This window comes from Sitophilus oryzae, unplaced genomic scaffold (genome assembly GCF_002938485.1).
Source record: "Sitophilus oryzae breed Bouriz unplaced genomic scaffold, Soryzae_2.0 scaffold_1274_pilon_pilon, whole genome shotgun sequence".
Taxonomy (NCBI): domain Eukaryota; kingdom Metazoa; phylum Arthropoda; class Insecta; order Coleoptera; family Curculionidae; genus Sitophilus; species Sitophilus oryzae.
Window position 1 is genome coordinate 2,409,522 of NW_022145920.1, and position 19,057 is coordinate 2,428,578.

General features: G+C 33.3%; 1 protein-coding gene across 1 annotated transcript in view; it reads right to left on the reverse strand.

The window, feature by feature from the left end:
- Window positions 1-19,057, reverse strand: part of LOC115874347 — a 29,548-nt gene that overhangs the window by 5,922 nt on the left and 4,569 nt on the right. The window contains exons 11-13 of the mRNA XM_030889467.1: window positions 11,778-11,952; window positions 3,995-4,602; window positions 3,829-3,933 (exon numbers count right to left, since the gene is read on the reverse strand). Coding sequence (XP_030745327.1) covers window positions 3,829-3,933; window positions 3,995-4,602; window positions 11,778-11,952 — 888 coding nt within the window. The remainder of the gene's footprint in view (window positions 1-3,828; window positions 3,934-3,994; window positions 4,603-11,777; window positions 11,953-19,057) is intronic.

Below are 19,057 nucleotides of genomic sequence, written 5' to 3' on the forward strand. Positions count from 1 at the left end.
CTGAATGCTGATTACGAGCAACCCATTAATTTATAAATTTCGCGATATCGTCTGGTGTTTATAAGAGGTGTTAAGGCAGTTAAAATTTGGAATCATCGTTTTCTATTTACCAGACGGATTTGCGATATCGAATGCTGTTTACGCGGTATCGTTCGGCAAGGGTTCGGCCTAGAACCGAATCGCGATCATGGACGTCGTTTACAAATATGCATCCCGGATCAAGTTATTACCGCGTCCTTTTTTGTAATAAAAGTTGAGTAGAAAATTTGTTACTTTTAAAAAGGCTAAAATGTCAAGATTCCATGGGTATATTGATAAATACGAGAACCTTAAGAAATAGCTTAAAAATAGTGTAATACAGTCAGTTTGATAAATATAATTAAATTTTGCATGTGGTGCTTTCAGAATATACAGTTATAGCATATAACTGTTCTAGTAAATATACAGGGTGGTCCGAACTGTATTCCGGAAACTTTGGCAGCATATTTTGCAGATAAAAATAAGTAAAAAAGTTCGCATAAATGTATATCCTAAAATGCTTAGTTTCGGAGATACAGGGTGTAGAAGTTTCATGTTTAATTCGATTTTTTCCAAATAATTTCTAAAGTAACATGAATATTTGGATGAAAATAGGTGTCTGGGAGATTTTTGATATGAGAAATTTGATTTTGATGTCAATATGACTCCTACTTCTAGGGGGCGCTACCTACATGTGTTTGAGCTGCTTTGAAGGGTAATAACTTTTCGTCCGTACCTGTATAAAACTACTGAGTGAAAAATATAGATCTCCGTGACTTTTTATGTAAAAAATATTTCTTGGTAAAAGTCGCTACGAGCAACCGCTCTCAAGATATTTAGAATGGAAACAGCAAATACATGTCATTATTGACAAAAAATAACCACGTTGATCTTGACTAGATAGTTATTTGACTGAAATAATAAATTTGGGAAATTTTTATTTTTTTAAATTAATCCAAAATTTTTCTGCGAAAAAGCTATGATAAAACAGTTTCTATTGAACTTTTGACACAACAACATCTCAAATAAAAGTAACAAAATTTTACTCTAATAACTATTTAGTGAACATATTTAATTTATGTCAATGATGACAGGTATTGATAATTTCGATTCCAAATATCTCGACAACCATTACTCGTAGCGATTTTACATTACCAAGACACCTTTTTTACGTAAAAAAAAATCGTAAATGTAAGGTTTTTTACTCAGTAGTTTTATACAAGTACGGACGAAAAGTTATTACTCTTCAAACTTCAAACCAGATAAAAATATGTGGGTTGCGCTCTCTACATTGTAGGGATCATATTGAAATCAAAATCAAAACCCTTATGCCAAATACTCCCAGATGCCAATTTTCATCCAAATACTTACGTTACTTCAGAAATTATTTGGACAAAATTAAAATAGAAATGAAACTTCTACACTAGTTCAGTCATTGGGGATTTTTGCTTGGAAAAAAGTCCGGAAGTTTTGAAATTTTGCAGGTTTATAGGTTTTGGGGTCCCTAACTAAAATCCATAAAATGCACATTTTCAGACTTGCCGCCGGCGCCGCCATCTTGCCAAGATGGCGCCCAAAATCGGTATTTTGTAAATATCTCGAAAACTATGCGTATTTTCGCAAAAATTTCAGGAGGAAAGAGAATAAAATATCCTATAAAAAAGATTCTATGAAAATTTTCGCTAAAGTCAACCGTTTAGGCCCAAAATCTCTGGAAATTTTTCAATTTTGCGTAAAATATGATACCTATATGTATAGTCGATTTTCCGAAATCAAATGTCGATTAGGGTTCACTAAAACTAGTTTTAGTTTAGTTTCTTCAATTTTATCATGAAATAGTGGCGTATCATTAATTTATGAATAATTAATTTTAATTATTGAAAATGTGTACTTGTTTCCACACCACCCAAGAAGTAAAGTAGATGGCGCGTTTTTTTAACGTGGTCTCCCCGGAGGCCTACTCCACTAGGTAAATTAAAAACTTTAACTTATCTGCACAAGACCGACGGACCTGGCTCATTGATGTCAAAGTCGATCGTGTCTGCTGTACTGGGCTCATCAGGGTGGTCTCTCAACTCGTCCAACTCTTCATCTTCAGCCGCTGGAGGGATATCTACAGGCAAGTCCAACTCCTCTTCATCGGATTCGTCGAGTGACACATCAGTGACGTTGTCACAGGATTTCCCATTGCAGTATGCACAAATCATTGAACATTTTAATCCTGTTTTTCTGCATCCGCAGGCTTTACCACAGTTGTTGGTTTTGCATTTACAGGATAAAAATGCCAATAGGGATTTTGGAGCTGGATCTGTCAACGTTGTGACTGGAGTAATGCCTGTTTTTGTTTTCTTCCAACCCCATTCTTCGGCATCTTTGGTACAACCAGACCAATGCTGAACCTGGTGGTAAGTTCGCAATGAATGCTGTCCAGCACCAAGGTTATTAAAAGATAAGGTTCTCGTAACTCGATCCGCCATTGTCGAAAACGTCATCTACTACGTCATAGGAATGACACCGCTCATAGATAAAGGGATAAAAACTGCCCACAGTCCGACAGTGCATTTCCGAATCGATATTCATTGTGTATGGCGTCAATAGTTTTCAGTTGTTTGATGTGTGCTTTATTTATTGTATTGTCCATTTATCTCTCTTTGTCGGTTGCACTTTATTTTCTATTCCCTTTATCTTTGATTTTATACGTTCTATCTACGTAAGAGTGATGATATTCCGCTTCGCTCCTATTGGTCCAAAAGTTACGAGACAACCTTACCTTTTAATAACCTTGGTCCCGCACGACAATTAATTATTCATAAATTAATGAGCGAATTAATGATACGCCACCGTTTCATGACAAAATTGAAGAAACTAAACTAAAACTAGTATTAGTGAACCCTAATCGACATTTGATTTCGGAAAATCGACTATACATATATATCATACTTTACGCAAAACTGTAAAATTTCCAGATTTCCAGACTTTAGCGAAAATTTTCATAGAACCCTTTTTATAAGAAATTTTATTCTCTTTTGCTCTCCTCAAATTTTTGCGAAAAACGCATAATTTTCGAGATATTTACAAAATACCGATTTTGGGCGCCATCTTGGCAAGATGTAGATTTTAGTTAGGGACCCCAAAACCTATAAACCTGCAAAATTTCAAAACGTCCGGACTTTTTTCCAAGCAGGCCCCTTTTTTGATCTCCAATGACTGAACTACACCCTGTATCTCCGAAACTAAGCATTTTAGGACATACATTTATACAAAACTTTTTTACTAATTTTTATCTGCAGAATATGCTACTGAAATTTCAGGAATACAGTTCGGACCACCCTGTAGAGTGTTCTAGTTAAATTAATGCTAGAAAATGCAACAAGTAATATAGATTATTTTTTAGATACCCTGTAGAAGCTAGCATTGTTTTAATTATAGCAACACAATATTTCCGAGATAAGAAACTTCAGTGTATATACGGTTTTAAAAACTTAAATACTCAAAAAACAACTTTTTCAAACTTAAATATTGCAAAAACTGTGCTTCTTGAAAATACTTTTAAATTTTCCCTCTAGTAGTCTTTTAACGACGCGACGCCAACATTTCTAGAAATTTAATCTATTCAGCTATAATTCTCCCTGTCAAATAGCATAAATAACCCCGTATATTTCAATAATTATTGAATGTAATTTGTCGGTTTTTAACAGTAAAACTAATCTTACGTTGCAAAGGCCCTTCAAGTTGATATTCAAAATTAAAAGAAATTTAAAAATATAATTACGTTTAAAATTAGTCTGAAGAAAGTAATATTCGTTTTACCTCTATAATCCGAACTGGACCTTCATTAAGTATGGAAAAATTAGCAGCATTTATTAATTGATCGTTATCCTTTAATGCATATCTGTAAAATCCCCAAATCCACAACTAAAAGTAACAATAAAATATATAATCGATATAATCAATAGAGTATAAGTTTTATAAATACCTGATTCTCCATGCATTTAATATATCCTAAAACCTTCATGAAGAAATGATTAATATTAATTTTGGGATGTTCTTCTATATACTGCCATGCTTTTAAGACATTTTTCTTTTGTGAGCTACTCAAATCTTTTGCAAAAGATTTTTTCAAGTTAGGGTTGTTGTAGGTCTCTCTCAAGAAATTCTCCAGATCAATTAATTTTTCTATTACATGAATTAATGGTATATTAACCATCACATCAGCCCACCTGGCATGCTTTGAACTTTTTGCAGCCATAATTAAATCCCTAAATTTCTTAAAAGGAGCCACAATATGCTCGTTTATTCGGTTTTCTAGTCGGTGAACACAGAACAATTCTGGAGTAACTTTGCAAATCCATTCATCATAAACATGTCTAAACAATTTACTTGAAATACTATCCACGTCCAATTCTTTAGCTTGAATTTCGATATTTTTCAGTCCATCCAAAATAGTATTAACTGGTAATAAAGGAAGCATTAAAATCATGTTATAAATGCTTCTGAAATTAGAATTCAGTTCTAGCTCCTTTGCTAATTTCAAACTGCACACTTTCTTATATAAGTTTTGTGTATAATAGAATAATGATCCCCCTAAAAAGTGTAAAAAGTTATTCTGGGAATTGAATAATTTGGATAATTCCATGATATGGTAGGGTAGTCGTCCTTTTCTAACAAACCAACATATTAGTTAAAAAAAGTAATTTAGCATTGAAAAGTGTTTCGGATTCGCAAAAGCTAATGATTGCATCACATTGACTATTCTAGAGAACTAAGTGTAAGTCCGCTCTGATCGTCTCTGTTGTGTCGTTTCACATGGAGTAAATCGTCCGTCCGTTAAACGGTAGTCCGGACCCTCCGTTAGATGAACAAGCACCAGCGGCCGTTTTTTGTGTCCAGTGCTCACTGGTTATTACCAATGACTAAAGAATACAAGGACTAATAACACACGAGACCAAATTGTTACCCTTTGTTAACCCTCTGACAAAATATACATACAGGGTGGAGCCTCTCATACGCCGCGGCGGCTCCAAGGAGAACGACAGTTTGTATTGAAATGAAATTTTGTGAGCATATGTAGGATAATTCAGAGCACTTTTTAAAAATATAGAGAGTTCTACAGGGTGTCCCAAAAAAACTTACATATCAAAGTTGTTTTTTGTAATGAAACACCCTATATATTAATTGATTTTCGGATTCTGGTAGAAAAATAAAGGTGAATTTTATGTATATGACTAAAATGTAAGGTTTTTGACATATTTAACATTTTCTAGAAATAAAGAACAATTTTTAAATTACAATAAAACTACCTAAATTGGAATTTACCCGGTATAGCCGAATATGTAATTAAATTAACTATTATACTTTAAATCAAATTAAAACTTGATCCAAACAAATATACAGGGTGAGACAAAATTAATATTGAACTTTGGTCACCTTTAAAAGCATGTTACTTTTTTATCTTAAATAGGACACCCAGTATATTATTCCGAGATTCGATGGAGAATTCATGTCTCTTCAAAATACTATTAAGGTTGCCTACCCCTCATACAAAGATCTTCCTAGACATTTTGATTTGCATGATTTGATCTGAGTAGATCTTTATTATTTGATAAAATCTAGCTGGTTGTGATATGTCTGACGTTACTTCAACATAGCTGTCTAATTAGTCCAACTTTAACAACTAGTTATCATTTTGTGTCAGTTAAAACAAAAAAAATTGAGAGAATTGATATGATTCTATTAGTTGGCGAATGCAGTGTGCATTCACCAATTAATAGAATACTTAAATGCTCACATATGCCTTTTAAAATGAAAAGATCCTTTTGAAAAGACAATCATTTTATACAGTTAACAAAAAAGGAAGCATTTTGAGCATTTGATTTCATTTAGCTAATTTTTGTCACATAATTAGAGGTTTAATTCTGTAATAATTAAAATATGTTTTAAACGTGTATCTTTTTATTACCGTTGAGTATTTTACTCTACAATCTTTAATTTTTGTTAAGTTAACAAAAAGTATGTCACACAGCCACCTAGATTTTTTCAGATAATAAAGATCTACTGACGTAAAATCATAAAAATTAAAATATCTAGGAAAATCTTTGTTTGAGGGGTAGGCAACCTTAATAATATTTTGAAGATATATAAATTCCCCACTGAACACCGGAAAAATATAGTGGATGTTCCATTTAAAATAAAGGAGTAAGTTGCTTTTAAAAGTGACTAATATTCTATATTAATTTTGTCTCACCATGTATAACTTTTCGGGTCAAATTTCAATTTGGTTTAACATACAATGGTTACTGTAAGGTGAACTAAAATTTAGGTAGCTGTTATCGACATTTAAAATTTACTCTTCATTTTCACAAAATGTGAAATAATATGTCAAAATCCTTAGATTTTTGGTATATGTTTCTATAATAAAACTCACCTTTATTTTTTTCCTAGAATCCGAAAATCAATTCATATATAGGGTGTTCCATTAGAAAAAACACAACTTTGATGTGTTTAACTTTTTTTGGGGACACCCTGTATAATTCTATATATGTTTATAAAATGCTTTCAGTTAACCTACATATGCTGCTAAAATTTCATTTCGATATAAACTACCATTCTCCTTGGAGCTTCCGCGGCGTATGAGAGGCGCCACCCTGTATACACACATATATAATATACAGGGTGGTTCGAATTGTATTCCGGAAACTTCAGCAGTATATTCTACAGATAAAAATAAGTAAAAAAGTTCTTATAAATGTATGTCCTAAAATGCTTAGTTTCGGAAATATAGGGTGTAGAAATTTCATTTTTATTTCGATTTTTTCCAAATAATTTCTGAAGTAACATCAATATTTGGATGAAATTTGGTGTCTGGGAGTTTTTTAATATGAGAAATTCGATTTTGAAGTCAATATGGCTCCTACTTGTAGAGGGCGCCACCTACATATTTTTAACTGGTTTGAAGAGTAATACCTTTTCGTAATAAACAAAATCTGTTGCCCACTAAATACAAGCCGAACTAGTAGCTTATGCCATATTTAAACAGATAGCGCCACGCATAGCTTCAATAAGTGAGTATTCTAAATTACCAACAGTATTCCCAATTACCCTCATTGTCTCTACGCATTTCTAGAATCAATATAAGTTCATTGGACACAATTTACCTCTATACAAAAAGGCTTCGTTTGTCCGCTAGAGGGCATAAAATAGAAAAAATAAACACATTTTTTCAGATATTTTAAGAACCGTTATTTCGACATTGTGATCTGATTTTGACTTTCACAATAATCAACAAAAATTACGGAAAGGGTAAAAATAAACGGAAAGGGTAAAAACTATCCCTACCTCTACATAAATTTTAGTTTAAATATTTTCCAACTCAACCGAACCGAGTTTTTTTTTTCGTAAAATGGTCCGTTTAGTATTTACTACATTTCTTGTCTCCAGTAAAAAAATGCCACATCGCATAGTTTTTGAGAAAAAAAAGATTAATTTTTTTTAGTTAAAAACCATAATTTCTTGATAATATGGCAACATAGGTAGTAGATCGAAAGTAAAGAAATATACATTTCCGACGTTTTTAACGTAAAAAAGATCTCTTAATAAAAATCGCTACGAGTAATAGTTCTCGAGATATTTGAAATCGAAATTATCAATACCTGTCATCATTGCATACATTAAACATGTTGACTAAATAGTTAATAGACGGAAATCATAAATTTGAAATGTTTTCGAAGAAAATTTTATGATTAATTAAAAAAAATAAAAATTTTCCAAATTTATTTTTTTAGTCCAATAACTATCTACTCAACATGTTTATTTTTTGTCAATAATGACATGTATTGACTATTCCCATTCTAAATATCTCGAGAAGGGTCGCTCGTAACGATTTTTATCAAGGGACATTTTTTACGTAAAAAAATATGAAAATGTATATTTTTTCACTCAGCAGTTCTATACAGGTACGGACAAAAAGTTATTACTCTTCAAAACAGTTAAAACACATGTAGGTGGCGCCCTCTACAAATAGGAGTCATAATGACATCACAATCAAATTTCTCATGTCAAAAAACTAACAAACACCAGTTTTCATCCAAATATTTACGTTACTTTAGAAATTATTTGGAAAAAATCCAAATAAAAATGAAATTTCTACACCCTGTATCTTCGAAACTAAGCATTTTAGGACATACATTTATAAGAAGTTTTTTACTTCTTTTTATCTGCAGAATATGCTCCCGAAGTTTCCGGAATACAGTTCGGACCACCCTGTATATAAAAAATGCAGAACTGAATAAAAATTGGAATTTTAATTTTTCACAAATATTTTATTTTCGGACGTAGGGTTCAGAACCGGGAAATCCCGGTACCGAAAGTACCGGGAATTCCCGTTTTTTCGGGCCTTTTGTGACTCGGTAATAATAATTAAAAACATATTTTTTGTTACGTGCGTTAAGACTTTTGCTACTTTCTAGCGGTCGAAATCAAACTCTTCTAAATAGTTACTTCTAAATAGTAGTGATGCTATCTCTTACTGTTCTTACTTCTGAAGTTATTTTGAAGTTTCTATAATGTTTATTAGCAATTATTGAAATTTGAATATGTTATTTTATTATTTAGTATATCTTTTTATTACCGTTGAGTATTTTACTCTACAATCTTTAATTTTTGTTAAGTTAACAAAAAGTATGTCACACAGCCACCTAGATTTTTTCAGATAATAAAGATCTACTGACGTAAAATCATAAAAATTAAAATATCTAGGAAAATCTTTGTTTGAGGGGTAGGCAACCTTAATAATATTTTGAAGATATATAAATTCCCCACTGAACACCGGAAAAATATAGTGGATGTTCCATTTAAAATAAAGGAGTAAGTTGCTTTTAAAAGTGACTAATATTCTATATTAATTTTGTCTCACCATGTATAACTTTTCGGGTCAAATTTCAATTTGGTTTAACATACAATGGTTACTGTAAGGTGAACTAAAATTTAGGTAGCTGTTATCGACATTTAAAATTTACTCTTCATTTTCACAAAATGTGAAATAATATGTCAAAATCCTTAGATTTTTGGTATATGTTTCTATAATAAAACTCACCTTTATTTTTTTCCTAGAATCCGAAAATCAATTCATATATAGGGTGTTCCATTAGAAAAAACACAACTTTGATGTGTTTAACTTTTTTTGGGGATACCCTGTATAATTCTATATATTTTTATAAAATGCTTTCAGTTAACCTACCTACTTTTAATTTTTCACAAATATTTTATTTTCGGACGTAGGGTTCAGAACCGGGAAATCCCGGTACCGAAAGTACCGGGAATTCCCGTTTTTTCGGGCCTTTTGTGACTCGGTAATAATAATTAAAAACATATTTTTTGTTACGTGCGAAAGACTTTTGCTACTTTCTAGCGGTCGAAATCAAACTCTTCTAAATAGTTACTTCTAAATAGTAGTGATGCTATCTCTTACTGTTCTTACTTCTGAAGTTATTTTGAAGTTTCTATAATGTTTATTAGCAATTATTGAAATTTGAATATGTTATTTTATTATTTAGTATAATGCTGAATGTATTAGTTATTTTATTATAGGCATTTGCATCTTTAATTGAAAATGTTATTTTTTTCCAATTTAGTTAAGTTGATTTCGAGGTTGGTTGATGTTGTTTGATGTAATTTTTAAGCTACCTATGTGTTTTCTTTGTTTTTCGCTTGTGTTCATGTTAACTTTCTCATGACTTAATAATAATTTCATATTATTTTTATTTGGAACTGAATTTTTTATCGGTTTTAATTTTGAGAATCATCCCTTGCTTGCTAATTGATGAACTCCACAATCGTTAAACGAAAATATTTTAGTACGATTCTGGAAACTCTAATTAATACTACCAATTAGGGTTCAGATCTTTTTGGTCATCACAGAACCGGGCCTCGGTAACAATAACTAAACAATTATTTTTTTATTACGTGAGAAAGTCCTTTGATACTTCCTAGCGGTCGAAATCAAATTCTTCTAAATAAGTAATGATGCTATTTCTTATTGTTCTTGCTCCTTTTCTCTTTTGAAGTTCTTATAATATTTATTATGTTATGTTTTAATATATATTTGCATTTTTAATTCAATATTTTAGGACTTTTGTCTCAAATTCAGTTCAGTTGGTTTATGTTGTTTGATGTGAAATTTAATGTTGCTAAGAAAGTATAAGATAATAATGTAACATTATTACCTATACTTTTTTTTACTTGTGTTCATGTTACTTTTTTCATGACTGATTACTTAATAATTTGATATTATTTTCATTAAAAATCTCAATTTTTTATCCATTTTAATTTGAAAAACCATCCCTTGCTTTCTGGTTGATGAACTGCACCACCATTGAACAAAAATTAGTCAGTATCAAAAAAAAAAACGGAAAATCCTGGATCCTAAGAGGCGCGGTACCGAAATTCCCGGTTCCGAAAAACAGCTCCGGTTCTGGAAGACCTATTCGGACGGTTACAAAATTTAATTTATTGCTTAGTGTTACACTTATAGACTTATTTAGTTAGACATATTATAATATAATATCAAAAAATAATTATGAAATTCAATAAGAAAACGCTAAAATGGTTGAGTGCAGAAAATTAACTGTTTTAAATATAATTCCTGGCTCTTTCTTATCGTTGCGACTTTTACACTTGAAAGCTGACCAAATCACCATTGCAATAAAGTTTAGACCTGGTTTAGACAAAGATCACTACATACAACAAACTATTAATAATCGTTAAAATTGTCGCTAGTGCCACATCTGATATCTCCAAAAAATGGCGTCTAACATCACAAATTTTGCTTCAGCCCGTAATGCGCGTTACGAGTCCTTGTATTCTTTAGTCGTTGGTTATTTGGTGTACCTTTTGTACCGACTTTACGCCACAATCATTAGCAATTTGAAACTGTTACTTAGCTTCAAACATAAACTTGATAGTAAATGTTTAGTGTTGCAGTATTGTTACAGTAACACTCCTGTATTAACACCGCAATAGGAATTAGGGAAGATTCAAGTCTAAGTCCAACATCAATCGTTTTGGAAAATGGTAGAACAAACGCAAGTGACAATTATATTTTTGTATTTGCTTGAGAAGATTGGACCGTGTAAATATCAAATGAATTTGGAATATTTTTGAGTACTTGTGGAAGCACGTTTGCAATAAGGTATCGAGATGGTTCTGTGATACGGGTGGTTGCCATCTTTTGTCGGTCGAAGATCTGGCGTAATAAGGAAAAACAAACATTCTCTTGTTCATAGCTTAATGAAAGGCGAGCAAGTAACGCCAGGAAGCAAGAAACAAAAAATAAATTCAGCAATAAAAAAATACCCGTTGCAAAACTGCATTAAATTCAAAGTATAATGTAGGTCGAACTTGAACCACATTTTTCGAATATGTCAGCTACCTGCGATTACTCCCTAATATAATTTAATAGAGCCGACATATATTCAACGTATTAACGTTTGACATTTTATGTTTAGTTAAAATCGGACTCTCCTGCAAAATAAAACACTAATAATTCACCCCAATACACCAAAACACTTTACTTTTAAAATTGGACGCTTGGTTTTTAGTTTTAATTATCTGTTGATGATGCTAAAATGATTAGAGAAACGCGCGTTCAGTGTTAGTAAAGTGTTTTGGCGTATTGTGGTGAATTAGTGTTTTATTTCGCTGTTATAAACCCAAAAGTTCCAACCACCAACTGTAATCGGACTATCCTGTTAATATTCATTTACCTATGCTTGAATCCAAGTATATTTCACCTAAAGCATAATAGAGATTACATTCATAATCGGTAATGATTTCTGAAGGCCTTAATTTTGGGGCTAAGCTGTTGTATATGAAGTCGAATATGAATTTGTATAGTTCTTGGGATTTTGCATTGACAATGGCAAATACTATAGGATAATACTGGAAAACATGTATTTTTATTAGTTATATATAAAATATGCATTTTTAAATAAAGAGATATTGTGTTAATAATTACATGAGAGAAAATTAAAAAAGAGTTCTTATTTTACAATCTGTGTGACACAAAACATAAAAACATATAATTCATTAAGTAAGATAATAAAACAGCCCAACAAATACGAGGCATACACTAAGTCAAAAGAGTACTAGTTAAAACAATTATTATAAAACAAACAAATGTAAATGCCTTGCAGTTGTACATTGTGCGAATAGCCTTGTCATATTATACCAGTTATTGCTGAAGATAATGCATTGCGGTTTTTACGAACGTTAGCTACTTTTTCGTGAACTTACGGTCGCGTAATCAAAATTGTCATTTTGGAACCCTTCTCGTATCTCGGTTATCAATCAACATAATGAAGAGTCCAAGGGAAAAACTTGATAAGCGCCAATTTCTTAATTTTAGGATTTTACAATATTATAGGTCTAACTGGTCCCTACAAAATGTATAAACTCTGCAGGCAATAAGGTGTTAAATCCTATGATATATGCCTCTTCCCCTAGGAGATGCAAGACCTTGTCGTTGGTGGGAAAGCTCCTGGTCAGGTGCTGAGGGGAATCCCATCTAGCACTTTGGTTTGGTCTATGAAGTATCTCACTCATTGTCTTGTCCCTGGCTGCAGTGTCGCCAGGGAATTGCACCAAGATATATAACGATACCGGACGGCGCTATCTTTTAATTTTTAACGCTATGGGGCTACCCTGTCCGTCATACCAGGCACCCTCTACTGTCTGTGGTCAAGTCTCAAGGATAGAGGATGTGGGGGGGGGTCTTGGCTTAACCGCCCGGACCAAGAGGAGACAACCTCACCAAAAACCTAAATCCCACGATGGCGGGACCAGGTCAAAGGGATGCGTGGCTAGATAGAAGACTAGTCTCTACTGGTCTCAACCTTGGGGCACCGGGGGGCACCTCATTATATTTACCTCTTACTTCTACATGCGGGGCTCTTGTGCGAGGCCAGCCTCCACAGGTGGGACACAAGCTACCACTTTCTCTAGTAAGGGTCGGGAGTCTACCTCTAGACCCAACAAGTGACACAAGCTACCGTTTCTTCTACCGGGCCTGAGTCAACCAGGCGGACTAGACGCTGAGAGTAGCTCTTAGCGGAGCAGAAGCACGGATATACTCCCGCCTGCTCCACGTAAGACATGCTCCGGAGAAAGCAAAAGCGAAAATACTCATCGAAAAAGGAACCAAGAAACAACCGGCGCATCTCCACAAAGGGCAAGAGAGGGAGTGAAAACCTTTGCTCCGGCAAGGATGGAAAGCCGTCTGACAACGAGAAGCAAGCAGGGACGTATCACTAGCTATGCCGCTATTGCTGGACAAGTGAAAATTACGGTGCTGCCACAGGATTATCCGGAGGTTGTACTGACCACCGACCAGCAAACGGCTCTAGAAGAGGCGAGGTTGGACGAAGTAGTAGTGAGCGGATTGCGACGCAACGATCCACAAAGTGTGGGCCAGCTGCGCTTGGCGGGGATACACCTTTGGATGGACATGATTCTCATAGATTGTGCATCTCAAGAATCGGCGGATTGGTTGGTGGAAACGGCACCTAAGCTTAAAAACTGACAGGGGCCGGGACTGGTTGCAATGAAAGGATAATAATTGTCACGGTCTTTCTGCCGAGAAGCAAGGGGAAAGACACCACCTACCTGCTAAACCTTATCCAGGCTCAGAACGAGAATGTATGTACATCGAGATGGCGAGTCCTCAACTCGAGGGAGCAGGACAAGGACCATGGTCAGGTCTTCACAATAGGAATTGACCTCAAATCCAAGGAGGCAATAGAAAAAGAGGGATATATCCTCTATTATAGATTCAGGATAATACCGGTATCAGGCTCAAGGAGAGACCAAGCTAAATAGGGGGAGAAAATGGAGATAAATACTCTAGCCTCCACCTTACAGGTACCTCAGTTGGAGACAAGTTCCTCGACTGTGAAGGATACTCGGAGGAAGTTGACCTCCTCAGAGAAGGAATATCTGTTGTCAAGGGGGGAATGGAAAATAACCTGTCCCCCCTACAACAGGGGAATCCTTACATACCCCAGAAACCTGCATGTATACTTAAACAACATTAACTACACATGTGTTTTGTTTTGTTACAACCCGAATCAGAATTTTCAACCCGAGATTTTGTTCCAATCATGGTTCAACTTAATATCGAGGATTGTAGAAAAAATATCGTGATTGTCTCTGCAAGTACAGGAACACCTGCCTCCGGAAGTACAGGAGCTTGCGCGATTCTGCAGCCAACGGCGACTACCTCTGCTATTGGGTTGTGACTCCAATACGCACAATGAGGTATGGGGAAGCACTAATACTAATACTAGAGGTGAGTGTTTACTTGAATTCCTCTTAGCATACAATCTTGAAATTCTCAATATAGGGAACACCCCCATGTTTGTGACAAAAAAGCGGACGGACGTTGTTTAGAATTAGATTTAACAATCGAGAGTGATAGTTACGTAAAAGATTAGAGATTCTCAACGGAACCTTGCCTATCAGATCACAGAATCGTCAAGTTCAAATTAGGGGAAATCATACTCCAGACAGAAATTCGAAGAAATCCAAGAAGAACAGATTGGGAACTATACCACACCAATTTCGTAGACAATCTGAACCAAATAGATGCACGTAGAGCTAGGAACCACCTATATCTAGAGTGGTACGCAAGGGAAGTCAGTGTGCAATATTGGATGCAGATAAATCTAGTTGCCCCACAAGTAAAGACATACAAAAAAGTAACAAGCCCTGGTGGAACAAGAAGTTGGCCAATCTTAGATCGGAGATCCGACGACTATTCAACAGAGCCAAACCCAGCGGCGAATGGCAGCTCTACACCAAGAAATTAACTGAGTATAATAAGGAGATTAGAAGGGCAAAGCGGTCTGACTTCAGATCTTTTTGCGAAAACATCACTTTAACTACTTATGCTACGATGCTACCGCTCTACTTAACCGACGCATGTTCGAAAGTACCCACTTATACTTCGGCGCTCAAATCTCTCGTTTTTGGTGCACTCCTGGAAAGTGAATGTTTTTTGGTTAATATTTTTTTGTTGATTCCAGGGCTATTATTTGCGTCTTATAAAAGTTCATAAATAAATTTATAGTTTCTTTTGTGTGACGTCCGGATTTCAGAGCTCATTTGTCCGGATTTCTGAGTTCATTTGTCCGGAATTTCGAAAAGCCTTTATAGGCCAGTAAGCGAGGGTTTTAGGGTCCGAATTCTGAACACCTACACTGATTGACGTGAAATTTTAACAGTGAATAGATATATGTAAGAAACAAAAGTTACATAGTAGCGATGTGTGCTTTCACCCTGGGGGTGAGTCCCACCCCTTCTCGGGGGTAAAAAATAAATCACCCATTTTAATTACAAAAATCAATAAAGGGATGAAATATGTAAGCAAAAACTGTTCTATAACATTTTTTCTTAAAAATAATATTTTCCGAGTTATTTAGGATTGAAAATGTCGATTTTTCATCTAAAAACTGCATTTTTCTGCTATTTTTTATAATTAACTCGAAAACCTTACGATTATCGCAAATTACGTTTTATCGCAAAACTCATATAAAGAAAATATGAAGCTTTTGGAATAACTAAACGTTTCGTTTTTTGTTGTTTACCGTAGGTGTAATAATAGCCGAGTTATCACTCTGTAAGTGATTTTTTATTTTTCGAAAACTAAATTGCAACATTTTACCGTAAAATAATGGCGAAAGAACACATTTTTCGGAGAAAATGACCGTTTTCAAAGTGCTTGAAAATAGCTTTTAATTCTTTTTTTTTCTTCAGTATTTCAAAAACTTTGTAAAAAAAGTCGTAGCTCAAAAACTCGCGGAGTTATGATAAAAATAAAATGGTCCCCTCATTTTTTTGTAAAAAAATTAACAACAAAATCTATGACTAAAATCATAAAAATAAAAACTATTCGTAATACATGTACAGTTGGCTATATTTAGGTACTAACAATGGTCTCTTCAAGTTCGAGCGGTTTAGAATGCCTAAATTTGTAAAAAAGTTGAAAATAATGAAAAAAAAAATAATTTTTTAAAAAAATTTAATTTTTTTGACATTTGCTCTCTTTCAATTTTCTGTAGATCTCTTAATTTCGTAGATATTACGTTTTCTTAGTTTGACTTGCGTGTAAGAACCTACTTCTTTGAGCCCTTAAAACCCAAAAATTTCGTAAAAATGAAGAATTCAAGACTGTTCAGCTATAAAGGTTTATTTGTAGCTCGTGTAATTTCCTACAACCTGATAGTTTTTATTTTTATGATTTTAGCCATAGATTTTTTATGGCTAATATTTATGTATGGGAGGGGCTTAAAATTTTTAAAAAATCGTAACTCCAAAATTACAGTATCTAGCGAAACGTAGTTTTCAATTTAAGATTAGGAATAATATTTGCAACAAAATTTGTAATAACATCAAAATCAGTCAAAGTCGCAGTTTTTGAGATAATTGAAACTAAAAGAACTGCCTACCAACTTTTTATTAACATATTTTAGTATGGGCGGCTATACGTGCCTCCCGGCGCCAATTTTTTTTTATCATAACTCCCGCGAGTTTTTGAGCTACGAACTTGAACAGACCTTTGAAAAAGTCTTTTCTCAACCACTTTAAAAACGGTCATATTCATTTTCTTCGAAAAATGTGTTCTTTAGCCATTATTTAACGGTATTTTAATTAAAAAATGTTGCAATTTTGTTTTCGAAAAATAAAAAATTACCTTTAGAGAGTGATGACTCGGCTATTATTATACCTACGGAATTAACGATAAATGAGTCGATTCGTTATTCCAAAGGCTTCATTTTTGCGTTACATGAGTTTTGCGATAAAACGCAAGGTTTTCGAGTTATTTATAAAAAATGGCAGAAAAATATATAGTTTTTAGATGAAAAATCAACATATTCAATCTTAAATAACTCGGAAAATAATAATTTTCTGAAAAAATGTTATAGAATATTTTTTACTTAGAATTCAGTTCTTTACTGATTTTTGCAATTAAAATTGGTGATTTATTTTTCACCCCCGAGAAGGGAACTCACCCCCAGGGTGAAAGCACATATCGCTACTAAGTAATTGTTATTTCTTACATAAATCTCTATTAACTGTTAAAATTTCACGTCAATCTATAGTCTAAAATAAAGTCTATATTTATCCTCGCTTACTGGCCTATTATGGAAACTATATAAAAATGCAGTAACAATTTTAATGCTTCATTTCTCTAAGTGTATTTAAGTTTTTTAAACCAAATATTGTACTGAAGTTTTTCTATTTACTACATTTTGTGTTGCAATAATAAAAATAACATTACCTGATGCAGAGTGTTTAATAATTTATGTAAAATAATTACTAGGTTTAAACGGCAATAACTTGTTTAATTTAAATGGAACACATCGTATATTTTATGTGAGTAAGATGCAAGGATACTATATAGAGATACGGATAGTTCGATACCTATCTTCCTGCACTGTCAGTTTTTTTACGTCATCTACTGACCGAGTTGAAGTTGGCGCTAAAGATTTTAGACAGTGACCGTTATTATTTGCACAAAAGCGTTTGGTTAGAAATAAGCCAAAAAATGTGTACTGATAAGAATAAATAGTAGACATTCCAATTGATACAAAAATGCATGAATATTCTTTGTATTTCGATACATTTTTATCAACCAAATTTGGTCGTTTTCTGCTCAGCAAGACAGAGATCATACGAAAACAAAATATTTACAAGTGCTTATAGTGTCAAGTGCTTTTATTAGAAAGCCAAATTATGTTGAAGATTGCCAAAGGTATGTACTTTTCTAGTTTAATGTATATTATATTATATTTTTCTAATGCATATTATTTATTAAAATCTTTCGTGCCTTTGTTCTGCAGATATAAAACTTTCACTTTTTTTTCAAATATCGATATATTGAATGATGTAGATCTTTTGAGTTACCAATAGTTACCAATACAGGGAGTTCAAGCTTAACAGGTGAATGCCCAAAAAGATTAATTTCAATCGGATAGTATAAAAACAAAACACCTCCATCAAAAGGCACTGAGTTTAAAAAATTGTCTTAGATACTTATATGAATTTACAATTACCGAGTGTTAAAATTAAAATTAAAATATCTATCTTATTTATTATTTTCAAAATAAAATATATTTTTTAAAATAAATTATAGAGGGTGTCACAAGATTACAAATTAATTTAAAAAAAAACTGCTAAAGAGTTTTTTGATATCATAATTTTATGTATTTGGCAATAGTTTACAATACGGTTTTTGTGTGTCATGTACGAATAATATCATAGTTTTATTATCTTGTATTTATTTATTAATAAATTAAGTTGTTAATAAATAAATAAATTTAACCATATAGTTGCTATATATTAGACTATTTGCTACGTTCTTAGATTTTAAGTCCCAAACATTGCTCTTGAGATTTTGTCGCGCTAGAATAACCATCCGGCGCCCTGTGGAGCGCTGGTCAGCGCGTGACGTAGCATTCCACGGCGACTACGACAGCGGCGATTTGACGCGATCGAACAGTCCTTTAGAATATATACAGTCCTTGAGTAAGATGCACAATTTAATTGTGTATCAAATTGTCTTATACCGTTTTTACCCCAGTTTTTTTATCTCTTCCAGTTTTCCTAGAAAATGCATTTTGGAATATTGACATTTTAGATTATTTTTAAAGATGTAATATATTATCACAGTTTAGGTACCTATACTATAAGTATACAGATAAAAATCTTGTCCCTAATTCGTGGTACGAAAATTGGTTTTTATGACGATGAGCAAACGAGTAAAAAGCCATAAGAGGGCGTGCTATGTGCGCGAACTAGTAACCTAACTAGTGCGCGACTCCGAAAATTGGAACCACGAAAAACAATGCTTTTGACGATAAGTTTATAATCTGTGATCTGTGATATTATTAATAATACTCCGTGTCGAATGAGCATATTGTATGAAACTGTATAAAAATCAGATTTAATAAAATACTTACTATACTATTAGATAATTTTTGTTACTTAC